At 44.6% G+C, this 26,981-nt stretch overlaps 1 protein-coding gene across 1 annotated transcript; it reads right to left on the minus strand.

Annotated features, from left to right (window-relative positions):
* Window positions 1-146: 146 nt before the first annotated feature.
* axin2 (axin 2 (conductin, axil)) lies at window positions 147-19,832 on the minus strand. The gene is made up of 11 exons (XM_014988763.2): window positions 19,601-19,832; window positions 17,751-18,685; window positions 15,035-15,166; window positions 11,658-11,760; window positions 8,609-8,749; window positions 7,998-8,515; window positions 7,331-7,507; window positions 7,038-7,250; window positions 6,226-6,363; window positions 5,473-5,631; window positions 147-1,555 (listed from the first exon to the last, which is right to left on the minus strand). The coding sequence occupies exons 1-11, from the start codon at window positions 19,601-19,603 to the stop codon at window positions 1,429-1,431; spliced, it is 2,646 nt and encodes an 881-aa protein (XP_014844249.2). The 5' UTR covers window positions 19,604-19,832; the 3' UTR covers window positions 147-1,428.
* Between the last annotated feature and the right edge of the window lie 7,149 nt (window positions 19,833-26,981).

Here is a 26,981-nt window from a genome sequence, read left to right on the forward strand (position 1 = left end):
ATGCTGCATGTTTTAATTTCCAGCAGGGAGCGCGTTAAGAGCTGATAATGGATGCAAATCTATCGGAAATTTCTCACAGGACGAGACGAGTTGCACTCTGCGCGGCGGGCGAGCGAGGAAACACAAACACACAGGAGGCAGCTTGCTAATTTGAAAAATAGAGCATTTTAATAAAGGCTACATCTCTTTATAATTACAATAATTAAAGTACCGAGGCATCTTTTTTAAACTGGAGCTCTTATGGAAACGCATAATTTACAGTTTACACGTGGAGCTGGAGAAGCCATGGAAAACATCAGGAAACACAGGACGTCGGGATGAAACGGGGATACTAAAAATAAAAACGGCATAAAAAATATCTTTTTTTTCTTCCTCCAAACATGAAAGGCCCCTTGTAAAAACCAAGGGAGTAAACGGACCCTGAAAACTGGGTAAAAACATGGCAACAACCCATGTACGCACAGTTACTGTACACTCGATGAAAACAGCATGAACATCATCTTCATCTGCAGCTCAAAGTGCAGAACACACACACACACGCGCGCGCGCGCACACACACACACACACACACACACACACACACACACACACACACACACACACACACACACACACACACACACACTGAGGAGCATAATCTAGAGCTTTTTTTGTTGGATAACATTGGTGTAAACACATTTTCAGGGGGGGAGCTCGAGGACCCGTTTCCTCTACATATGTAGGCTGTCTGTGCGATGCCTGCGCCATGGAAACAAAAGGCACTAAGACGTGACTGATCAAGGCGAGCTGGGCAGAGTCCCAAAGCAGGGAATTAAACATTAATAGCATCTTTGCTTGTGTTTTTTTTTTTTTTTTTTTTCCATATAGGAGCCCTTCAGAGCAGATGGGGAACACATCCACAAATAGCACTGCAGCAGTAAATATGTGCTCAAACTCCGAGTCGACGCTCCGGCAGGAAAAAAAAAAAAAAAAAAATTTAACAAAATGACAAAAGGAAGTGAAAGCTTTCCTTTTGCTCTGAAGGGAGGAATCTTGGAATTTTCCAATCCAAGGGATTTGTCTCTGGGATATTTGCAATAAATAGTAATAGATATCTATACAATGTACATGTATATCTGCAGATACATACTAGTAATGTGCTAGTGAGTGCTTGTGGTCAGCACAGGCGGGGTTCCAGGTGGGCTCTCAAGTCTCACGGTAAACCCACCGGCCCGCGTCGCTGACGAGTGGTCGTTCTCCTCCAGTCTCTAGAAACTTCAGCAACGCACAGCAGTCCAGGTTCCTCCTCCGTCCCAGCCGGGTCCTTTCAGTCGTCCCGTAACATCCGTGTCTTCTTCTCTGGCCTTTCGCCAGCGCTGCTTCCGTCACCCCACCTCCTCCCTTCAGTGTCAGCTTAGTGACGGGTCAGTAATCCCCGGTGGTTCTGAGTCAGTCCATCCGCTCCACCTTCCCCAGGATCTTCCCCTCGTACGTGGGCAGCAAGGAGCCGTCGTCCGACACTTCCTCGAACACGGCGCCGCACTCAAACTCGTCGCTGGCTTTTTTGAAGTAGTACCTGCAGGAGCAGAACAACACAGAGCTCAGCTATAGTTCATATTCTTTAACATCGAACGTCAATTTTTAAAACCATAACTCGATCTGGATCCACCTCGACTCGGACGTAAAGTATCAACTATCCTTGAGCCTCGTCAGGTTTCGACAACAAACTGCGATGTAAAGAGTTTTAAGGATGTTTTCCCTGAGACTAAAGTTGCAACATTTGTTACATTTTCACCCGGTGCAGTTCGCTTTCACACTGCGCTGTGTCAAATGAACCAAACCACTGAAGGAAACGACACAAAAACCTCTGAACAAGACATCCGCAAAACTTCCTTCCTCCAAAAATATAAACAAGAATGGAGTGACGTCAGATTGAAGGATTTCTCTTTTTCTCTTTGACAAAACACCATGAGTCATTTCTTCCTCCAGCGCGACACTTTGAGTTTGTTTTGGCTACATTTACCTAGAATGCCTTGCGCTACAGTCCATTTCCTGCTTTTGGAGGGGTCCGCGGTCTGCTTGTCATTTACATGCGCGTTCAAACCGTACAAGAGTTCACTTCAACCGAACCGAGACCGAGGTTTTCAGGCTTTTTTTTTTTTGGTCCGCAGCGCATTCACACCTCGACCCTCCCCAAACAAACCAGAGTTCAAGCTGTAACCTATATACATATAAGTTTTCTTTTTGTTGTTAAATCTGTCACCATGTTGTGACACTATGCTCTGACAGAAACTCAATGAAAAAAAAAGTGGAGCTTCTTCCTGCGGTCAGAAAGAAACAACCAATCAGGAAACAGATTGGCGTTTAATGCAGATGTTTCTGTTCCTCCATCACACAGAATCATAAGTCTCTGGCTGCAACCAGACAAAATGAGAGGACTGCTGTCCCCTCCTCCTTCTCCTGCCCGGTTTATTCCCACAGCGATAAAAAGTTTTAATAAAAGTGAACCAGGACGACATGTTGATGCCTCAGCTGGCAACTTTATGAATGCAAGTAAAAGAAAGAAGAAGAAGAAAAAAAAAACACAAGCAAGGAGGAGCTTCTCTTCAGCCATGACTTCACCACAGCATAATGACGCAACCCCCCCCCAAAAAAAAACACACACACACGCGCACACACACACACACACACACACACACACACACACACACACACACACACGTTTGTTTTGCTATCTTTGTGGGGACTTTCCATTGACTTCCATTCATTTCTACAGCCTAAACTTTACCATTACCCTTTTCCTAACCCTAACCATCACATACCTAACCCTAACCCTAACCAAAACTCAATTCATACCTTAGCCCTAACTCTGACCCCTGACCCAAAAACAGGGTTTCCCCTCGTGGGGACCAGGCTCTGGTCCCCACGAGGAGCGATTGGTCCCCACAATGTAGTATATGTCAGGAAAATCGTCCCCACAAGGTATTACAAACAAACGCACACACACACACACACACACACACACACACACACACACACACCTCCCAAGCCCTTATTTAAGAGGAAGAGAGAACAGCAGGGGTGGGTTGGTTGGAGGGGTCTGGGAATCCACTCATTAACTATGTAATGGAAAAACAGCTCAATTTGCCCCATATGTGGGGGTCTCTGGAATGTACGCGAGGTTTAGGAACATGCGATGCGTACAGGAGAGCGGGAGCCCACGTGGTGCGATTAGCACGAGGGTGGTCGCTAATAAAAAAAAAAAAATAAAAAAAAATTTAAAAAGTAGCTCAGGAAGACTTGAAGCAAACGATGAAGGAAAAGAGGAGAAGAAGCGAAACAACGCCGACCGTTTTGGAGAAGTCAACGCCGATCCCTCCTGCTCTTTAAATACAAGAAGAAGTCTTCAAAAGAGCTGTGATGTTTTTTCGCTAAGAGAGACAGAATTTCCACTGGAACATGTTTTATGTGGCTAGATCCGCGCCGCCCGCACCCTCCCACCCCCCACCCCTCCAGTTTACTCTGACATCTGGCACCAATATCGTCTGGCAGGGCCAAGCAGTACTGTTCTTTGTTGAACCGCTGCCATGTTGAAATGACCCAACTCCACACATTCTCTGGCTGCTGTTAAAGCACCGCGCAGCTCGCCTTCCAAAAAATGAAGAAGAAGAAGAAGAAAGGGGGTGTTAGAGGGGAAAGCAAGCAAGAAAAAAAAAAAAAGGTGGATGGTATGACACAGGAACTGAGACGGCGAGCCAGAGGAAAAAGAAGAGGAGCGAAGGAGCCGACAGATGTGAAGTTTGTCACATCTGTTGATCCCCCCCGAAAAAAAAGAGAAAGGAACGCCGTTCACATCTGGACAGGAAGAACTTTCTTTCCTCTCGGTTTCATACCTGTAATTACAAACTCAACGCCACGGTCGTGCATATCCTCAGCACCGTTAACGGTCTAAACACTAAAATGTTTGATCTTTTAATGCCCGCTGGAAAAAAGCAATCAAGGTTTAAAAAAAATAAAATAAAATCTCTCTCTCTTTCTGAAAGCGCACGGTGAAGCGGTGGGCACTCGACGGGGCCTTGTGAAGCGAGCGGATCTGGCATTTAACTATCTGCCTCTCCAAAATATCCATAAAATGATCACAACATGTGTAAACACCGTGTGCATTCAACCCAGCACACACACACACACACACACACGCACGCACGCACGCACGCACACACACACACACACACACACACACACACACACACACACACACACACACACACACGGGCAGCGGGAGGAGGGGAGAAAAAGGAAAAAGAAATAGAGGCCCTGATAGCATCAGTGAAGAATTTGCACACTGGCCATTTGTGTGAGTCTTTGTTGGTTGAAATGAAAGAGGCCGAGGCTTCAAAGCCGTGTGTATTAAGTGTGCCTTAGCATGGAAATCAATACCAGATGGGACCCAAATCGCTGCAGTTCAAACTCTCCCACTAACCCCTGCGCCGCCTGCCTGCCCGCTTGTCTTTCCTCTTTCTGTTGCTCAAAAAGCCAGTCACACACACACACACACAAACAGAAACAAAAACACAGAAACAAAAACACAGACAGCAGGACTCATCACAGAAATATATATTCAGATATTTAGAGGTTAGCTGCTTTATCCAACAGGGTGCAGCTTCCTGGAAAAACAGTCATTCCTCTGAACCTTTTCTCGCATTTTGACGTATTTAAACCACAAACCTCAGAGCTCTTTAATGCGCTTTTATGTAACAGGGCAGCATACGAAGTGCTAAGACCCGCCATCCCGGTACTGAGACATGGTGGCGGCAGCATTAAGCTATGGGGATGTTTTTCTTCAGCCGGGACAGAGGAGCTCAGGAAGATGGAAGGAGGGAAAACTGGGGACAAAACTGTCCTATGTTATTTCTTGTCATGTTTTCTAACAACAGAGTGAACCAGCGATGCTAAAACACTTCGAGGTTGCTGCGAGGATCCTCAGTGTCACTTTTCTTTTGAATTTCACAAACTGCTCTGTTTCTTCTCAGCTTTGTACAACAGTGAAGGCGACTTTTTCTGCTGGGACTAACAGCAGACCGTTGACTGCTGCCACCTAGTGACTGGAGGCTTGTTTAATACTCCTAAGGTCCTCCAGACACGTCACCCCGATATCTGAGGAGAACTGTGTTAGAGGCTGAAAAAAAGCAAACCCTTCCACCAGAACAAGAAGCTAAAATGGTGGTGGCAGCATCATGCTGTGGGAATTAATTGCTTCTAAGTAGTTTAGAAGGAAGTAACCTTTTAGACTGGCATAATCAAAGTTCAGACCTAAATCCAAATGAGAATCTGTGATGATAAGCCATATATTCAGGCAGTAAAACACACTGACAGTCGTGGCTTTAACATGAAACTAATCTGAAAAAGCTCAGGGGGTGTGAATACTTTTGCATTCAGGATTCTAACTCTTTAACTCTCCAACTCCGGCTTTGGTTTGTTGCGCCTCCAGCTCACCTGTAGTTGCCCTTTTTACGGAGCTGCTCCTTGAAGTGACCCAGGGTGAGGCTGTGGCTCTTCATGGTGCGGCGGTACGGGATCTCCTCGCCGCAGAAGAAGTACGTCACCACCGTCTCCCCGCTGCACGCTGCTTGGCCGCCCAAGACCTTCTTACATCTGCCGGGACACAAAGACGGAGACGGAGAGCGTGAGAGAGACGACACGGACACAGGTGGTACAGTAACACCACAACGAAACTCATCCAGATGCTGACTATGCAAGCCTGGAAATATGAGGGATGCCAGTGAGTGTGGGAGACACAGTCGTGTGTGTGTGTGTGTGTGTGTGTGTGTGTGTGTGTGTGTTATCAATTCTCCTTCAGCTGGGTCCAAGGCTTTGTAGGCTGACTTCAGAGGAGCTCTCTCTGAACTACACCAGCTCACTGAAGGACGGCCAATAATAACTATACGAATAGATCTCCATGAAGAGGAAGAGCCAGTCCAGTGGCACCGTGGCAACAGCCTCCAGCACACACACATGACACTGATGCACACATTAAGACTGAAAATGAGTGTGTGTGTGTGTGTGTGTGTGTGTGTGTGTGTGTGTGTGTGTGTGTGTGTGTGTGTTGTTCTGTTTATGGTGCAGGTGTCAAGCAGGAAAAGTTAAAAGGGTTTATGTACGCTGGAAGTTGGATGTTAAAGCTCAAAGCAGGAGGAAGAGGAGGAGGAAGAGGAGCAGAGAGGAGGAGAGGAGAGGGAGGCATCGTACTCTTCTGATTGGAGGAGACCCGGGCAGGTGGAGGTGAGGCCAGGGGGACCGAGAGGGGCGGGACTGGGGAGGGCTGACCCCACTGCGTGGACTGTGACTTGGTGGGTCTTCTCTCTTTGAAGGCTGGCCAAAGAATGCCTGAAGAAAAAAGAAAAAAAAAGATAAAACTCACTGAGTTTACAATAAAAACAAGTGCCTTTTAAATTTTATATAAAAAACAAAAAAAAACAACAAAAAAAAAAAAACACTTTGGTCTATTTAATGAGAATCCAACACAGAAAAGAAAAGTATGTTTTCACCCCCTTTACTCTATTATTGCTCTAAAGCCACCTCATTAACAGATAGACCAAATCTCACTTTTCTTTCTTTCTTTCTTTTTTAAATTTGTAATCAAAGTTTGAAAACCATCAACATTTGATCTAGATTCTAGTGCAAATATGTTACTGCACTTGAAATAAGACCAAACTAACTTATATGTAACTTTTCAGTAAGATACATGAGCTTGTGTTCAGTCAGTCATTCATTATTAATGATCAAAATGTGCTAGTTCCACTGGATGGTTATTTCACTTATATGGTGAGAAAACGTCTCGTTAAAAGCGAAATAATGTGCCAGTGGAACTAGAACCTTTTTTAACCACAAACAAAAACAAAAAACCTTGCTGAAAAGTTACTTGTATGTAGGCGCAACAAACCAAAGCCGGAGTTGTATGTCATATTTCAAGTGCAGTAATATATGTAGAGCAGAAACCAGACCAAACATAGTGAGTAAGGTGTTTTTGTGGAGCAGAGCAGCTTCTCTGGGGTCCGTACCTCTGTTTGGGGATCTTGGTGGAAACCTCCTCCAGTCTGCGGCAGGCCTCCTCCAGCTGGGACAGGGTGTTGGGAGGGGGTAGGGGTGGCATAGCGGGGTCTTGGATGAAGGGCTGAGCCGGTTGGTGGCTCCGCAGGTGGCCGCAGCTTCCTCCGCCGCCCCAGGTGTGCGTCTGCGTTGACGAGCCTCCGAATTTCTTGGCGCCCTGGTTACTGCGGGACAGAGAGGGAGACGTTTACTGACCGAACAACGAAGAACGACGTGCTTTTTCAGACTCGCTGCGCCTGCTCACCTGTGAGACTTGTGTCGGCTCTGCCGTTTGCTCTCCAGTATCCACTGGCGAACGTTCTCGGTGGGGTCGGTTGTGTCTGTGGGCAGCTGCGAGATCCCACAGTCGTCCATGCAGCCGTCTGCGACCCCCTCCTCGGCCCCCGAGCGACAAACGCGTCTTGATAGGGAGCTGGAGCGCCTGGGAGACGGAAACGTTCCAGTCAGATCTTAGGCTAGCAACATTTCCATTGACCGTAAAACTGCGCAAATTGGAATTACAAAACTCTATTTGCTTAATAGAAGCAGAAGAATTTCAACTATATTGAAATTTTGCAAAACCGCAATGAAAACACTGGTAGCAACATCCAGATTAATAACTGGATGTTACTACTGAGGGAAAAGCCAAAGAAGACGACAGGAAGTGGCAGGAGGATCATAGAAGAGAATGTTCTTTAATGATTTATCACTTCAACAAACTTAATCACATGTGATCTTAACTGATCTTAACAGAAACAATGCAATTACAAAACAGTGTTTCTGACATTAATGGAATACCAAAGTTTTGCTCACATTTGTAATGGATTCACAGCAAGAGAAAATCTAATATAATCAGACTGCGACAGCGCTGGAGGGAAAGATTTTGAGTAGGTAACAAGAAGGTTGAGTAGTTTTATGATGCTCAGACTCACCCCATGTTGCTCTCGGAGGAGACAGAGCCACACATCTCCCTGCCCAGACTGCGGCTGCGTGGGTAAGCCTGGCAGGACTGACAGCGGCCGGCGGCGGAGCAGACGCCCTGCACCCTGAGGGCCGCCTCCCGTTCAATCTGCTCCTTGGACTTTGGACTGGCGTGGTGGTGGATGTAGTGGTGGTGGATGTGCTTGGTGCTCTGCCTGCTCAACAGGGTCCTGCTGGAGCCCAGGCTCAGAGCGAAGGCCCCTGAGTCCGGACTCGACACAGGAGAAGTGGACGACCCGGCCCTGGGTTTGCCTCCGCAGGCGTACGTCCGGTTCTCTGGGGAGCTGGAGCGAGGCGAGCGCTGGACGACGGTGGGTGACTGGCAGCCGGGGGTCTTGAGGACCCGAGACAGGTGCTCATCCAGGATGGCCTGGGGGTCCTCGTCGGAGGAGCCCGACAGGAGGGCCAGAGGATGCGGGGAGAGCTGCGGAGCGCTAACAGAGATCTCTGAATCCTCTCTTTCCTCCTCCTGGGAGACAAAAACAAGAAAAACATGAATTCACAGAAACACAAAAGCAAAAAAAAAAAAAAAGAAGAAAAGTTCAGGAAGAAGAAGTCAAACCTCCTGAATCTGCTGGAGCCGCTCCTCAAGAGAGTTGAAGGTGTCCTGCTTCCTCTTCAAGTTCTCCAGGCGGGATATCAGCTGGGCTGCGAACTGCGCCGGCTCCAGGGGGACCATCTCCTTTGGAGGACGGGTGGTACGCTTTAGGGGGAAGAAAGTGGATATATTAGCTTGTGTTTGATTCCCAAACTCCACAGCTTCCACATCGTGAAGCAGATAACCGAATATATCACCAATGCATTCTTTTGGTGTCAGATCACACATAATCGGACCCAAAGTAATCGTATTTGCTGACAATGTTTTCATTTTTCATCATGGTTGTCATGGAAAATTTATTTGAATGTTTTTGGTGTCAAATCAGAGCCTACATATTTTGAACCGTAGAAATCATCTCAATTTTGTTAATCTTGTGTTTACCTTTTCTGGAGAAATATTTTTCAAAATGGCCAACATGGTTACAAAGGTAAAAATACAATTGGACTAAAATCACCAGCAGCTTTTGCCAGTGATGGCCACAGCTAACCAAAACATTAAATTCTCTAAACACTAATTCGCTAAACAAGAATCGTAGCTCTGCTAATGCTAAACTTTTATACACATTAACGCTGCACACTAAAAAACAATTGCTAAAGCTTATGCTAAACTGTTAAACTCAAAAAAGCTTAGAGGAAGCTAATGCTAAGCCACTGAACACATTAAAAAATTTGTAAAAGCTAACGCTAGCCATCAGTCTGCATCCCACATTCTCATCTCCTTCCAGCTGACGACTGGAAGGAGGAAGGAAACTTGCTAACAGAATCCCCTGTTTCAGTTTTGGTAACATTCATGGCACTAATTGGCTTAAAAGGCTCAAAAACGGCGGCCGTCTTGAAAAATGGACAACATCCTGAAATACAAGAGGCTAACTGTTCACATGAGAAACACAACCTATAGGGTTGAGCATCCAAATCGTTATGCTTTAAATATTCTTACAGTAATATGCTGCACTAACAGTCGATTTAAACAACCAGCATTAATAACCAGCCTGCTAACTGGCACCCAAGGCTTGTTTTAGGGGGTGTCAGACCCCGGCCTCAGCTGGTTCCCTCTGTCATCATCAGCGGGCCTCCAAAGTCAGCTCACTTCAAAGACTTCCTCGTCAAATATCAAACACGCAGTAGGGGTGGTGGAAGAACGGATGGAGGGATAGATTGATGGGAAGCAGTGGCTTTACATCTAGGAATAAAAGCCGCGCATCAACAGGGGGTGAAAGAGAACTCCGGGGAGGATGGGATGAGGAATGAAAAAATAAAAAAAAGGAGTAATGGGAGAAGTTGGGATGCAGAGATGTGCGCTTTCAGGTTCAAATAAAAAAAAAAAAATGACGGAAGAACTGAGAGGAAGAGATAAAGGTACTAAAACACGGGGTGGGAGATCAGAAAGGTTGAGGAAATTTATTCCCCCACCTCGTCACACACTGGGCACCTTTGAGCTACGGTGTTGTGACAGTGAGCGTCTGAACACATCTTAGAATATTTGCATTTTTTTTTTCTGCACCAAGGCTTTCTTGATTGTTCCTCCGCGTTTTTATACTTTTTCTATCTCTTTGTAGTCGGAATAAACGGGGATGGGGGGCTGACTGATGGTGCTGGAAGCTGATGCATTATGGGAATGGCAACCATATAAAAAAAAATAAAGAGGAAGTCAGATGGGAAACAAAAACAAGAACAAAGGCAAGAAGAGCAGCCTCGTCTAATCTGTGCAGCTCATTTTTTTTAAAACCTCAAACTTCCTGCTTCTATCTTTTTTTATAAGTCAAGTTTAGAGTACCTTACAAAAGTATTCACACCCTTTGACCTTTATCACAACATAATTACCAGACTAAACACATTTTTATTTAGGATTTATAACCTACATCTAAACTGATGATAGGAAAACCAGCACAAAGGTGAAATGTAACTCTGGAGGAGAAGCGGTGATCTAGAGCTCAGGTGGGACAATCAGCTGACAGACACTCCACAATGATGGGCAGCTAATGCAGAAAGGAAACCGTAAGAAGAAATTTGGAGCCAACTGAAGTAAGAAAACCTGCAAAACACTTCTGACTGTCCATCTTCCAGCTGGACAAGGACCCCAAGAGATACGACGGAAGGGGATTCCATAATTCAACGCTACTCTGTGTTGGTCTATCACGTTAAATCCAAATAAAACACGTTGCAAGTTTGCGTTTTTAAAGTGACAAAGTTTCAGGAATACTTCTGCAAGGTATTGCTTTTATCAAGTTTGGTTAAACCCGCTCCCCTCCAGCCTCATATTCTTCTCTCTTCCCAAAAACCTTAAGCTAGCATCTCCCCCCTGACCTGCTGAGAGCTCACATGACGTGCTCAGACTCTTCCCTCAGATCCTTTACTTTTATGTGAGATGGGTGTGTGTGTGTGTATGTGTGGTTTAGGTTTAGGGTCTGTGTGTGCTTGGATGGGGAAGGAAAGGGGGAAAGAAAAAGGGGGCCATCTCAGTTGGAAGTTGTCACTTCCCCGTGCGTTTGCTTCATTCATCTGCAGATCAAAGCGGCGCGTTCGTGCGCGTCACTGCGAGCGTACTTGTGTTTTTGTTGGGGAACCGGGCTGATTCCAGGGCCCCCGGGATAAGGCGGCAGAGATCTTCCTCATCTCTTCCTTATTCTCCATATTTACAGCATCGGCGGGGAAGAAGAAGAAGAAGTAGAAGAAGGAAAAAAAGCGAGCGCTGGGGCGATAAACAGCTTAGAGACCTCCTTCCTTCCCCCTACAGACTTCAAGGTACCCTAATGGGGGGTGTAGGTGACACCAAAGGTAGGCAGGGGGCTTGTGTTTGGATGTGTGTGTGAGTGGGAGGCAGGGTCTTTGACGCCACTTCTTCAGATCTTTGCTGGTGTTGTTGAATCGAGAATGCCAAATACAGTTTGCACAGCACTATTCATAGAAGCGAGAGAGACCCGGAACGCAGGGTGGTATGGAAATTACACTGTGGGACCCGGGCTCAAAAAGACTTCAGAGTGTGTGTGTGTGTGTTTCTGTGCTTGTGTACTTACAGGGAAAGCAGGCAGAGAGACTTGGCTGTTCATCCTCATGTTTCGTTGCATCTCTCTCTGTAGCTGCTTCTTGGAGCCCAGTTTATATGGAGGGATGCCATCTCTGAGGGGGGAGGAGGGAGGAGACATCACAAAGGTCAATTACCCAATCAGATACATCATTAAAGACCGCTTGTTAGCCAAAAGGATGGATCAAACGAACTTCAAGGGGAAAAAAAAAAATCTAATTTATTAATTCCTCTTTCAGGCTTAATCCGAGGTTAACCGAGTCAGTGTTCTGGTCTGTATGTGTGTGTGTGTGTGTCTGTGTGTGTTTGTTGGAGGCGTGTGGGCTTCATCTTCAAACTGAGATAGTTCCGGGGATGTTTTATTTGCCCCAGAAATGACACTCGTCTTCCCCCAAGCATTTTTCAAGACCAAACTCCATCCTTTTCCAGACTCAAATGAACAGGAACCCCTCCGTCCATTTTTAAGCTATAAACGTTAAACGTGAATAAATGTGTTCACCATGCTTTTACTGCAGTTATTTCTTCACACTAGAAGAGCCAGAGACAAGAAGGAGTGAAACAGAAAGAAAGAGCAATCAAAAGAAAGAAACAACAAAAAGAAAGAAGTGGACGGATGGATCCACGTTCTTGGACGATGAGACAGGGAATGAAGTCTGAAGTTACGTTCAATTAAATATGTTTCCATTTCGTTTTTCCATGTTTATCTAGTCTGTAGAGTGGCATTGGGCTCTGACACTTTGTAAATGTTTCTTCCCCAGCAACTGAAGCAAAGTCAAGGTTACAGCTGCTTTTCCCGACTCCTTACACCTTCCTACAGAGCTAGCAGATACAGGTTGAATCCGAATCTCTGCCTGGTACAGGGCTGACTTTAGCTCAGTACCTTTACGCCCGTGTTGAACAGCGGCTCCCCAACCAATCTGAGTAGCACTTTTCTACTCTTGCTTTAAAACACCACAGTCATGCGCATGAGCAGAAACCCTCCCCTCCACCCCAACCCGTCTCCAAACACACTCCCAATCTTCATTTGGCAAGCTTTGCCGCAGCCAGCCTCTGATCTCGGCACATCAAAAGGCTGGTTTGTAAGATAAGGTAATGTTTGAAGTCTGCGCAGCTGCATTCCCCAGCGTCCAAGCAAATCCATAAATAAGATATAAGCAAAAAAAAAAAAAAAAAAAAGAACCCCCCCCCCCCCACTTCTCGCTCTATCACCGCGCACTTTCTCTTCCCAACCGAGCGCCTCCTCCCCCGTTGCCATTTTTCCTCATTTTCTATTTTTCCCCGCTGCCTTTATCTGTAAATGCGATTCAAATGTTTATGGGTCTTTATAGCTGTGACCTACTGAGAGGCAGATATTGTGATCAAGGCCAGAGTGGGCAGGAAATGAGGCGGGGAAGTTGGTGTCCCTGCGGCTCGGCCTTTCAAACTGTGCTGGGCAAAGTACAGCAGAGCAGGACCGTATGTCCCTCTGACTGCTGTAAAAAAAAAAAAAAAAAAAAAAGGCTTTACAGCTGCCGCCTTTCTGCTACAGCCAAGCTCAGGGGTTTGAACTGAATATCAGCGCTTTCAGCTCATCAGTATCTTTAGCTTGGTCATGGTTGATCTGGACGTTTCACCAGCATCATCCTGGCAGATATGAACTGAGGGTGAACTCTGGACAAAGATTCTTCGACTTTCTGTCCCAAAGAAAGACGGGCGCCTCGTCAGGTGAAAGTCACGTGATCGCGCTGCGTAAACGAGGTAAACGGCACGTAGCTGGATGAGTTGATACGACATGTGGACAGCCGCGTTCATGAATGACTACCGACTAGTCACTTTTTGGATCAGAGAACCCGAAGAAGGCTGATGATTAACCAGGCTGGAAATAGAGCTGGGCATTTATCGCATCGTTTGTCATTTATCGTGATAAATTCCTCATCATGATAAGGATTTTGATTTATTGTTGTCATCATGGATTCCATTTAAGGAAGGTGTTTAAAAACCATCATATATATAAATATATATATTGCAAATATGAAAATATGATTAAATCCTGTTAATGTGAGCACCTTAGTGATATAAATCACATTTTTTTATGTTACCCGTATCCTACAGAAACCTATTAGAAGCTCCACAAACACTCAAGAGCAGTGTTTGTGGCGCTACGATAGGTGTGCCTTCAGTTGCTTAAAAAAAGTAGTAACAAATGTCCCAGTAACAAGTTCTTATCATCAGTTTTTATCACAATAGTATCACAAAATATTGTGATAAAACCTGAAGTCCACATCGATTCAGATCTTTGAACATACATTAGAAATTGTCTGGTGAACAGAATCTGTTTCAGCTTGAAAACACTCAACGGGAAGAACGTAAGTGAGGGAAGAAGAAGACTTATCGTTAGCTATTTTCAGTATCTGTGAGGTGTTTCAAAATGAAGACAGAGAAAAGCACAGAGATGACTGTAGCTATTTAAAAGGAAGCTACATTTCCTACAGAGGGAGAGAATAAAACATGATAAGAACAGGAAGGCCATCAGAGTCTATCAAATTAGGTCTGGAACAAGCTGGATTTGGAAATGTTTGCGATCTCAACGTCTCTGGGACAACCTGCTACATCATGCTAACAGCATGATGTAGCATGATACTAAAACACAGTTTTAGTATTTTTTAGGACCTTGCTGTAAGTGGACTCTAGTAACCGACCTACGGCTGTTTGTCAGAGATGTTCTTTGCACTACTGGTGAATTTGGGATCCAGAACAACTCGATGAGGATCATTATCTACCCAAATTAACTCCTGTGTTTTATCAGGTGTTTCCCTACAACTAAATCTTCCAGTTTTGTTCTCAGCAGGTTGCTTGACCAGGGTTTCTGCAGAGTTCAAACTCAAATTGAAGTCCTCTTAAAACCTTTGTAAGACCATTGTGAATGAAATTACCCCCTTGTAGTAGTCCCAAGCTTTTTTGCACAAAATGAACATTATGGGTTGGCAAAAGATGTGAGCCTGTGGCAAAGACCAACCATGTCTGTCCAATTAGCTAGCTAGCTAGCAGGGCTATATTAGCAGCTAGTTAGCGGTAGCCTAAACCGCCTCAAGTCACAAAGCAGAATGAAGACTCAAAAGTTTGCTTTACAGAAAAGTTCTGCAAGAAAGTAAAAAAACTAAATAGATCAAATAGCCCTGAGAAAATTTAAGACCTGTGGTTAGCTTACTTAGCGCCAACCTATGATTTTTTAAAGAATATATTGCATTATAAGGCCTTAATTTTGGACACAAGAATTTAAAAGGTTTTTATGGATGCGTGGACACCCTGTTGACATGCGAGTCATTTGATGTGTTCTGGACACACACACGTGTGTGTGTATGTACGCACGTCTGATTAACATCCACTTACACACTGCTGTCAGTCACAGACATGGCGTCGTCAGTCAAGGCGTCGCTGGAAACCTCGCTGTCGTTGGTGCTGCTGACAGGGGCGAAGGCGCCTGCATGGCAGGGGTTGATCTGCTCGCCTCTCTTGTAGGATCTGGGCAACAACAGATGAATATTAATACCACTCCAACAGGCTGGCTGAGGTTCTTAAATCAAGACAGGTTTGGGCTTTTTTTTTTGTAGGAGAGCTAAAATAAACGTGTGGATATAAGAGAGGCAAACATGACGAACAGATGTGACAGGCCGGTGTGGGGTCTGGCAAACTTTGTGGGAAAACTTCTTAAATGTCCCACAGTTTCTCTTTCCACTCCGCTCATCCACCCCTCTTTCCCCCAGCATGCATGCCCCGCTGTGTTTGCATTCTTGCCATGGTACAGGAGGAGGAAAGCGGGGCGGAGGGTGGGTAGCACAAAAAGTTTCGGCTGGAAGCATGGGAGTGTGTCACAGAAGGAAAGAAAGGGGAGAAAAGGGAAGAAGGGGAGGGTCTCGGTGCGGAGGGAGAGAGACCCAGCATGACTAAAGCCGCAGCCCCCCTGTCCACCTCCCTCCAGCTCCAGACTGACCTTCAGAGGGGCTCGCAAAGAGTCAGGTATTTAGCACAGCTGGCCCGGCATTCTTCCCTCCCTGCCTCTCTTTCACCCCCTCATTTATCCTTTCTCCTCCCTCCCTTTCATGAGCTGCAACCGTCCTCCCTCACTCCTTCTCCCTCCCCCCTCCCTCCATCCTTCCTTTCCGCTCCAAAAGCACGCCTTGTAGTCCCCGTCCCTCGGTTTTCAAAAGGAAGAAAAGATAAAAGTAAAGAAGGCCGAGGGAGTGGAGGAGGAGGGGGTGAACGGCAGCAAAGGAGGGAATCTGAGGAGAACTGACACAAACAAGAAGAGGGGGAGCAAAGAGTGACGGAGGGGAGGAGGAGGTCTTGATTCTGTACTGTAGCTGCTGCCATTAAGGGTTTGTTTTCGCTTTTAAGAGAACTTGAGTCGGAAGAGACGAGGAGGGAAAAGGGCGTCGCAGGTTCTGGCTCCGTTCGCTGGTTAAGGCGCAGCCCAGGTACTGAAAGACCAGCTGTGGGGAGCTTAAACTGAAGCTGAGCACTGCTGGTTAGCTGGCTGAAACATAGCAGCTACACTTTTTGTTTGTTTGTTTAGCGAGTCAAATTTGACCTTTAGCAGCTAGCTTGTCTATTTACCCACTCAGTGTGAGACTTGTATTAGCCTATAAACAACAGGATACTTTGCCAATATTGTCTTAAATTTAAATTGATTATAATTATGTAGCAATCCCACCTGTCGCTGCACACCCCGTCAGCCATTGCAGCTTCATTTTGCTCTCAAGACAAATTCAGCAGTTTGGAAATCTTTCCGGTCACAAATCAAATGATAATCATGATGTTGAAACTTAAAGGAGTACCGTCTATCCTTGTTATTAAAGGAATGCTGTTGTAAAACTACAGTTTGAATGAGATGAGTTATCTGTTAGGCAGCAGACTGCAGGCTAGCCACATTCCCGCTCTGCTTGTCTGCAACAGATTTGGCCAGATGTAAAAAAACAAAACAAAGATGCTAGCTTCCTTTAATACACACATTGTTTTAGTAGCTGGGAGGCTAAAGCTCATAGGGAGTGGTAGAGACGATATGTGGTGGTAAGCAGAAAGGATACTGTCTGGAAAATGACAGTTAATTATGTTGTTATTACACTTAATAACAATGGTATGAAACCTGAATACTTTCCTGAAGCGGCACAGCCTTAATCAAAATAAGAACTAGAAAAAACAATCATAACTACAATATTAGAAATACTTTCAAGTCTGACCTGCTGATTACAATTTTATACGGTCTGCAGCACATGAAAAGAAACTTTGACTCAGCTAAAGTGAATCTAAGTTGGTCATTGAAGCTATAGACTGATGTTGGTGGAACGTCTGAGTTTCGATACATCAATGGATAAGAAGAACAATATTTTGAGATTTCACCAATCTGATTCCCAATCAGAGCAAAGCAATGAGAATCTGGTTGATTCTCATCTCCAGACAATTGTTTGGTGGAATAGTTTTCATTTTCTGTTTGAAACAATAGCAATTAGATTGACTCATTAAGTTTTCGTGTTACTGGTATTGGTGAAACAATAACTTAATTCAGCAACAGACTAATACGAGTTCCAGCATTTGAACCAGGATATTGGAAATACTTGCAAACACCCTGTAGTTTTCTTTTTCCTCCCCGCCCCTAACTTAAAACAAACAGAGCAGGATGGAGCAAAGAAAACACATAAATGAAACTACCCTCACATCAAAGTGACATCTGAAGAGCCGCCTAGATTTTTATCTCCGCCTGAAGGCTTTTGACAGAGGTGGTACAAGAGGAGACATAGCACAGCAATGTCATCATCTATTATTTGCTGGCTGGGGCCAGAGCCAGCCCCTGCTCTGTGAACTTTTCCTCTGGAAGACGATCCGTCACTCTGCGGAACCATTTCAAAGCTCCGGAAATCCAGGCGAGCGCCAGCAGAGGGCTGCTGCTGCTGCTGGAGACTTTGGGAGAGGGGGAAGAAGGGCCAGAGAGTTTTCTGCAAACTTAGGAGGAGGGGAAAAGCTGTGTTGTACCTCTCTTAGAGTAAACCTTTGCTCTACAGTGTGAAAACAGGGTGCAAAAGGGGGGGAAAAAAGGGTGCAGCAGACATACCTGTACCCCTTCTCCATCATCTCCACTGCTCTCTGTGTAATGGGGAGCCTCTGCCCCTTCAGTGCCAGCAGGGCTTTGGCTCTGAAGTCACAGCTCCACTCCTCTTCCTCGTTGAGCGTGGGCAGGTATCCACATACAACTTTCAGGCTGCCCAAAGAGCCCGGGCTGACGTGGCTCGGGTTCTCCCCGCCCGTCCGAACATACTCTAGGTAAATGTCAGAGGTCAGGAACATCTGGTAGGCGTTCTCCTCCATGTCAGTCTGAATCTCCGTCTGCGCCTGGTCGAACATGGCAGAGTCGATGTGCTGCCTCTTGATGTTATCCCGAATGAAGGTTTTGGTGGGCGGCTTCAGCTGCTTGGCCACCACGCTGTTGTTCTCGATGTAGCGCTTGTAGATCGCCTTGGCGACCCGCTGCGTTTTGGTGTCCTTCAAGTCCATCTGCCGGAAGCCGTTGCAGGCGAACCAGAAGTCCAAGGCGTCCGCGCTCTTCTCCCGCTCCAGGAACGTCCGGAACAGAACGGCGCCGTCCTGGTCTCCGAGCAGGGAGTGCAGGGACTTCGTCCAGCGGGAGAGCGGCGAGTCCGGCGAGGCGCTGCCCTCCGGCTCTCCGAGACCATCCTCGTTCCTCCGCGCCGAGGAGCCCGGAGAGCCGGCGAGCAGAGCGGATTTGGGGGCTTCGAGGGGTTTCATCACTGCGGCTTTGCTGGGGTAGCGGGGCGCATCGCCCTCCTCCCCTGGCACCGGGGGTCGAGGGGCATCTTCGCGGAAACTACTACTGGCGATATGGTCCATAAGCGGCCGGCTCATGTCTCTGAAAGCAGCAGGAGATAGAGCAAGAGAGAGCGCTGATCGCCTCCTCTGAGCTCCTACTGTAATCTCCTCACTCTCTTGTGTCAGCGGGGGGGGGCTTCTCTCAGGCTGCCCGTCTTCTCTCTGAAACACAAAGTATTGATCTAATCACAACCAGATCCACCCCGACTTCAAAGAGACAGAGGAACGCAGTCAGAGCCTTTGCTGGATTTTACAGGAGAAAAAAAAAGAAGGGGGGAAAAAAACCCCGCTGCAGCAGCAGCATTACATAAAGCGGAGTTTCTCTCATCTAACCCAAAAGCAATGGGATTTCCACAGAAAAAGAAGAAACAAGGAATCGAGTGATTTAAAGAATGCACTGGATTCACTTCAACGAGACCTTCAAATGGACAAGCGCTATGCACAGACGTGTCTTCTTGCCCTCCCTGTCACTTTCTAGTTTCTCATTCCCAGGACTCTCCCCATCTCATCTGGGGCGACTAAAATGAAGCCTCCCTCTCTCCAGTACCTGTAGGACATCGATCAACCCAAAGAGATGAGAAAACGTGACCAAAATAGTGAACTGGGAGTTCAACTCCCCCCTGGCTTTAGGGCGAAAACACTCAAATATAACTTACACCTGAGATTCCTGACCACTCTGTGGTAAATCATTTGAGTTACTTTAATCTGAACATAAAAAAAAAAAACAACAACAAAAAAAAAAAAAAAAAAAAAAACACCCTTTCAGTTTCTCTAATGGCGAAAATCATAGCAAAAGTCCCAAGAACATCAAAGTCTCTGATCTTGTGGGGGAGGAATTGCTCAACGAGACTCGGGTCGGCTACTTCTTAAGAAAATTTCTCACGAATACTTAAGTCTTAAACCAAGCCTTTTCGAAAATAAGAGGAAAGCGAGCGGCACAGACGCGAACCTGCGCGTCTTTTGAGTGTGTAAACTGGGGAAAAGTGGCCAATTTCCCCCTGAACGTTACTTCAAAGGCACATCAAAGGGAACTCCAATGGGGGCGAGTTTGAGGAGGCACGCAGTCCTCCAACTTACCATCGATCCACGAGTTCGTTTCCCCCTCAAATTAAACTCCACAAAAAGCGCTTATAATCCACATTGCTGGCGTCCAAACACGGTTAGGAGCATACAAGTGCAGAAAAAAGGGGAAAAAAATACATATGTTTTTCTCTATTCCCTCCTTCTTCTTTTCCTCCTCCCTGGTGCTTTCAGGCTGCCATGCCGCACCGTAGGTCTCTCCTGTAGGCGACTCCAACACCAACTGAACCGAGAGGCTGGAGCAGCGCACTTCAAAGTGAGGAACCGACTGCCTGGTCCTGGCAGCTGCATAAAAAACAATCGCAGCTTTCTTCCTCCGGAATAAAAAAAGCAAAAGCAAACATCCAACACTCTTAGGTATATCTCATTCATGCGATGCGAGGGACACTTTAAAGATGGTTCGGGTTATTTGGCGAGGCGTAAACTCTTTTTACAATATCTTCCCAGATCGCGAAGTTGCAGCTCCAGCAGAGGACCTTATCAAAGACAAGCAATCTTGAGCCAACTCCCTGAGGGCTTGGAGCGTCAGAAGTAACTGATCTGCCGCCCCAACAGCATTGTCGTTACAATCCCTCTATTGCCACATATACTTTAAAGACACTGAGTTTGTTTCTTCAGAAACACTCACAGATTTCGTGAAATTCAGATAAACCCCACGAACAGTCGTGGAGGTGAGTATTAATACCGAGGTCAGTGTTCCCTAACAGCCAAGTTATGTCTTCTTTAATCATTTCGCGTATGTAATGGAAAAATTAGCAGTGCAAGATAAAATACAATAGAAAAAAATAATAATAATAATAATCTGCTTGCGACATTCTTTTGACAAGACAGAATCACAGAAGTGTCCTTGTAGCGAGAATAAAAGATCTACTCATGTTTATAAATGTTCTCTGTAATCAAGTTGAAAAATGTTGTGATAATAATAAATGACATGATCACTTTGCATCTCATTCATTATCCAGGTTATTGAGCAGCATGCTGAATAACCATAACAGCAAGAGCGGTTATTACTCCACAGCTCCCACTAGTGGCAACATGCAGACACGGGAGATGAAACGTCTGCTCAGCAAAGGAAAAGTTTTCAGAAAACTTTGGCAAGCTGATTTGGCATTTATTCAATTCCTCTATAAAGTGAAAGTTTCTTAAAGTAATATTTTTTTTGTGACACTAGTTGAACAGACACCAGCTCGAGATATTTTTGTCTAGTAACATCTCTGGAAAGTTTTCAAAATAGATACAGTACTGTTTTTGCTTTCTTCCACTCATTTAAATGCTTAGACCACCAAACAAATTGTCATATGGAACAAATATAACTGGAGTAAATACAAAATGCAATTCAGAAATGATTATTTAACTGATTAAGATAAAAATATTTTCCAAATCAACCTAGTCCTAAGTGAAAAAAGTAATAATCCCCTCTTGCCAAATTATGAATTACCCACATTTTTGGAATGCAAAGTAAAATTTCCACTAGACACATGTAGTCCTGATCAATGCCTGAACCACAGAATCAATGCATTTATTCAACAGAAGATGTCTGACAACATGAAGTAGGGTAGAAACTCTCAAAAAGCAAAAAATCTTTCCTCAAGCAAATGAAACTCAAAAACATGTGTGAAATAAAGTTCACCACATCATAAAGGATTACAAAGCCATTTCTAAGGCTAAAAAAAACAGCAACCTTGAAACAGACAGTCAGTATTCACAACTGAAGACGTCATGAAACAATGGTGAGCCTTTCCAGGAGGTCAAAGTTACTCCAACACGCACAGACGACTTATCCAGCAGTTCACAAAATACCCATTTAAAAATAAGACTGAACCAAAATGGCATCCATGGGAGAGTTACAAATTGAAAACCACTTGACAGTCTCACATTTATCAAAAAGCATCTTGGTGATCACCAAACAGCTGAGAAAATATTCAGTGGACTGAAGAGATGAAACTGACATTCCGACATTCAAACACAATGGTGGTAATGTGATGATCTGAGGTTGTTTTGCTACTTCATGCCCAACAACAAAACTCTGAATTTCTTGTGAAAGCAAAATGACAGTTTTGGAATGATCTAGTCAAAGCCCGGACTTAAATATGATGAACATTCTATGGGACGACCTAAACGGGACGTTAAAGCTGGAAAACTCTTTGGCAGAATCAAAGCAAATTTCCCAAAGAGAAGTTCACTAAAGTGATTTAAAAGACTCATTTCTACAGTAATACTGATCCAGTCAAAGCCATACTAATGGGTTAAAAACGAAAGCATCTGGAGCTTTTAGAGGAACAAGTACAAGAACTTTGATTGCTGAGTACATCTTGAGTTTCTCAGTCAAAAGAAAGAATTCAGATGTCCTACACATTTTCCAACTATCAAAATTAAAGTTTTCCACCCTGAAATTTTGTTTTTTTGTCAGTTATTTATTTGAGCATCTGGACCAGCAAAGATCATCTCCATTTCAAAACCTCTAATACTCTGAGACTTGTCAAATATAGATTGGATTTTTCTGCATGAAATACAGTATATTTGAAGGTCAACTTGGAACCTGCTACTACTTTAGTTTTTTTAAGTAATCCAAATAACATAGAAGGGTCAGCACTTTGTTTAGCATCATATTGCAAACTAGACCCATTAGACATTGACTTGTCCAAAGTGTCTTCAGGAGACAGTAGTGAGACAGTGTGGTCTGTATCCTGTACCAAGTATTATTTCTTCTTGTCTCCTGGATCTGTTTTTTATGCTTTAGCTCTCATCCGTTTGTTCCTGTATATATATATTCCTGTTCACCCCCCCACCTCTCTCTCTCTCTCTCTCTCTCTCTCTCTCTATATATATATATATATATATATATATAAAGTATGAAAAAATATTGGGTTCCAACCCAGTTCAACTTAGAACCACGTGGCCTTTTATCTTCCTAAAAACAAACTTGTAGAGGAAAATCTCAATATTGAAGGTATAGAATAAATGCTCAAATGCTTGCCATACACAAGCTCTCAATAGCACTGATTTATTCATAACTTTAACTGCAGATAATATGACCAGCATCAACAGCATTTTGGTTGGATCTGTGAAGCTTTTAAAGGGCCACCACAGGGGAGCCTTTGTTTCGCCATGACTGGATACATTCTTAAAAGAGCGTCAGTAGGTGCTTCTGGGTCCTTTTTAGTCTCAGTAGACACGGATCCGAAAAGTACAGTACAAAGACGGCAAGCGCTTTGATCAACCCATTTGTTAAAGGTGCTGTGAAACTTTCTCCCTTGATGCCTCCCTTCCCATCAAGGATAATAAAAGGGAAATTTCTCTTGCAGAGGGCAACGGTGACGCTGGGATTACTCATCGTTCAAAGGACACTTCATTGCCTTCAAACTCTCTCTCTGCTCTCTCTCATTCTGAACAACAAAAAGAGACACATCAAACTTACTGTCCCAAGCTAAAGAGCAACAGCTTGTGGTATTTGAGCTTCAGCAGGCACTTCCACCAACCATCAAGAGTTTGTAGGAAAGCTCGTCTGATCAGAAAATATAAAACATCAGTTTGGCGTGGAGTAAAAGAAGAGCTGTGCGACTCGCAGATGAGAGAAACAAGCCTACACAAACTAAGTTTATCTCATAAAAACTATCTGCACATCCAGCTAATATTCGGAGTCCTGCCCAGACAATGTCAGCCTTTGTTAACTTTGAAGGGCCCAGGCTGACCTCTGACAGTAAACACGCCAGGGTGAAAACCATCTCCATGGTGATGGTGGGGACCCCCTGCCAGTACCTGGGGCCAGTCGGGCCCTCATGTCCTGCCTTGTCAGCTCCCCACACGGTTCATGGGAGGTCCCCGCGGGTCAGGTCCCCCCTGCTGCCCCTCAGGAGCTGACCCCAGGTCTTTGCCCAGCCTGGGACCTGGGTTGTCCTTGGTTTCTTCCCCTATAAAAAGACGTTTGAAAAGAGTGCTTCAAGGAGAGAGAGGTTATGGGATGTTACTCTCCGTTTATAGGGAGATTTTATTACAGGGACAGGTCAAGCTCTGACTTCCTACAAACAGAGAAGAGAAAGGGACATATAAATCACATGTAGGTGAGTCTTTTCTTGTGTGCATCAAAGAGGGCCTTGTAAAAACATTCATCCTCCCTCAACCTTTTCACATGTTATCATATTATAAACACAGAGTTTAACGTAAGGTTTTAGGATTTTAAAACCTAAAAAAAGTAGGCTAAAAAAAAAGTAGTTCATAACTGAGAAGTGAAAGTTTGTTCTAACAAAAAAAAAAAGTCTGAAAAATGTAGCCTGCATTTGTATACAACCTTCCTGAATCAACGCTTTGTAAGAAAACCTTCTGACCAGGACCGGATCCACAGGGATGTGGATCCCTGGGCTGCAGCCAGTTTTGGTTCCCTATGCAATGAGGAAAAATTAATTTACTAATGAAAAATACAGTAAATGAATAGTAATCTTATATATTAGCAGGCATAAATTGATGCATACTAAGTTTAGTTTGTCCCCTAGTCAATAAATCCATGTTTCCCCCAAAAAATCAATCACAGTTTTATAATTTTTCAAATACTTGAATATTTTTTATATTCATAAAAATCTCAAAATATTAATACATCTCACATAATTTGACCCTTTATATTAAGTAAAAAAATTTTTATCTGGACTTTGACTGGGCCATTCTAGCACACAAATTTGCACATGGTCACCCTTCACGATAGAGTGAGTGACTATGAGCCTCCTGGCTGCTTCTCTGTTCAATGCTCTCACAAGAGTAAGGTGGCTACCATGTCTTGATAGGTGTGCTGTTGCTCCACATTAGTTTGTTTTGTAGGTAATGGATTGAACAGATCTATGTGACATGTTAAACATCTGGAATATTGCTTTTTATTCTGCATTAAACTTCTCCAAAACTTCTTCTCTGCCCTGTCTGCTGTGTTCCTTGGTCTTCACGATAGTGGCTAATTTATTTTTTTTCCAGGAGCATCTACTGATACATCACATGAAATACATGACCGTGAGTCACAAGTGGACCCACACCTTCACCGACAGACTTATCAGATTAAAAACAATCAGATAGCTTTGATAGGTGGAGGTTTTTACGACCAAGTAGCCTCCAACCTGTCGCTACTGCTGCCGGCCGCCTCAGCGGTAGCCATAAACACTCCCCTCGGCATGCAGTCCTCTCTGTGCTGCAGCTCTGTGATCAGTAACTCGCTCTCAATTACAGTATTGTGTGCTGTTCCTTTTCGGCTTGGGGGTTAAACTCTTCGCAGCAACCCCTTTGAAGTGCTCATCCCTTTATCTCGAGCCAGCGCCAAGAATTTGGGGGAGGACAATGGAAAATGAAACCAAGAGGGAAGCTTATGGCAATTATCAACCAGAGCCATGAGGAGGAAGTCAGCTTGCTCATAGAGAAGATAAAGAAAGAGTAGGAGTCTGCCAGTGCAGGACAGGGGGTTACTGTTTCAAGTTTGTTTGGTGTGTACACACCCCGGGAGACAATCGACTGCTGAGAGAGAGGAAATGGAAGACTACCTCTTCAAAGTGAGTAACAACAGGGGGGACAAAAGGCTCTAAAGCTGATGAGAGGAGCTGTGATGGTGATGGTGATGGTGCAATGGGTCAACTTAAGCCAGGACCAAAGGCTGGCATGAGAAATATGGGGCGAGAAGAGAGGGAGAAGTGCTGTTGTCAGCAGAATCAAATGGTACGCAGCGGGTTGGGGAAGATACAATTAAAGTGTGGAGTTAAGACAGGCTTTGAAGTCGGACATGGTGCATAATAGCCTTAAAAGTTAAGGAAGGGCAACAATTCGCAAGTATGTTATGGGGGCTGTTTTGAAATAGGAAGAAGTGGGGAATAAAAGAGCCAGTGGTGCAGGGGGTTTGTTTTCGAAAGGGTTCAGTTTGAGGGGAATGAAGTTGGATTTCAGGCGCCAATTGGCCCCAGAAGGATGTTTTCTCTTTCTCTTTCTTTTTTTTTTTTTTGTCAAACAGAAAGCGGTGAGAGCGAGCGGCAGCGGGCGCCTCACCTGTAAATTCTGATAATGGGGGATGAGAGTGTGAAAGATGGAAGAAGACGAAGATAAACGTGTCAAAGAGAGTGGAATTGGAAGGGAGACAGGTAAAAGAGAAGACAGTGCGAATGAGATGAAAAAGGAAAGGAATTGGTAGGGAAATAAGGCAGAGAAGAAATACAAGGCAGCAGCAGAAGAAGGGGGGGTTTGGTGGGTGTTGAAGGTTATTTATTGGTTTTTTCCCCTCGTTTTAATCCCATTTTGCGCTTGACTTTTAAGTCTACCAATGTATAGAAACAATGTCGGATGCACTGTCTAATCCCGTTTGGGCCATGAAGCTCACTCCACACTGACAGTAATGACTTTTATTTCCTTTGCTGCTCGCAGTCAAGCACCATGCAGGCACTTCACAGGCCAGACGCCCCAGTTCTGCCATGCTTGACAGGACAGCAATTTGTCTCTGAATCAGTCTTAACCTGGACTCCTTCACTCATCCTTAATCTATCACCGTAACCCCATTGGGCTTCTTCCTAACCTCCTCCTTCCAACTAGGAAAGGTGATTAACTCGCTTGCCCACACATCAGAGGCCAGATTTGTATCTTTTTTTTTGATACTTCCTGTTGCCCCACGCACTTAACAAGTCTGGCCTTTATGGAAGAAAGACATAAGAAGTCCCATGTAAGGTTACACATGGAGAAGATAAAGACGATGCCTTTGAGGAAGGAGACACAAGAATCATGCAGAAGAGTGTTCTCGGGTCCAGCGAGAACAAATCTTTTTGGCCTAGATGGTATGTGTTGCAGGGGAAACATAACACTGCAACACACCGATGGAAGAGTTGGAAGCAAAAGAAGTATTTATCTTAGGAGTGGAACCATTTGTGGCCCTTGAAAGAATTTTGCGTAAAACTTAATTGAAAAATGGACCAAATTTGGCCCAATAGCACAGCCGATAGTCCGGTGGACTCGATTCGACTGGGGAGCAACACGTATACCTCTGAAGAACACATGAGCACAACATCCTTCTTCACAAAATGTGATCAAAATGGAGTGGTGTGAGATATTAGCAGTTTTTTGTCTTTGGCAAAAAACCACAAGCTATTTCTTCCTCATCCTGGATGTTATTCCTGAGTGGGTAAAAAGAAAATTGAAAAAAAATTGCATTAAAAACAATTATATAACTTTTTGTTGCCTGTTAAATAAAATCCACTGTTATATAACTTTATTAAATGATAAAAAAAAAGAATTGGAATGATGCTTTTGTGAGATCCTGTGCCAACACTTTCCCTAAATATCTTCATCGTGTCACTCAGGCCGAAAACCTGCAGAAAATTTTTCCACTTGTTTACATAAGTTATGCTGTATTTGCATTTTAAACCGAAAA

This window comes from Poecilia mexicana, unplaced genomic scaffold (genome assembly GCF_051168715.1).
Source record: "Poecilia mexicana isolate PSO_F unplaced genomic scaffold, ASM5116871v1 scaffold_8, whole genome shotgun sequence".
Taxonomy (NCBI): domain Eukaryota; kingdom Metazoa; phylum Chordata; class Actinopteri; order Cyprinodontiformes; family Poeciliidae; genus Poecilia; species Poecilia mexicana.

What these genes read in the sequence shown, in the direction of transcription:
- axin2 (XM_014988763.2), bottom strand. An exon ending in AGCCGACACAAGTCTCACAG is followed by an intron (nt 7,251 to 7,330) that starts GTGAGCAGGCGC and finishes TCTGTCCCGCAG; the next exon opens with TAACCAGGGCGCCAAGAAAT. An exon ending in CGTAAAAAGGGCAACTACAG is followed by an intron (nt 1,556 to 5,472) that starts GTGAGCTGGAGG and finishes CTGCTCCTGCAG; the next exon opens with GTACTACTTCAAAAAAGCCA.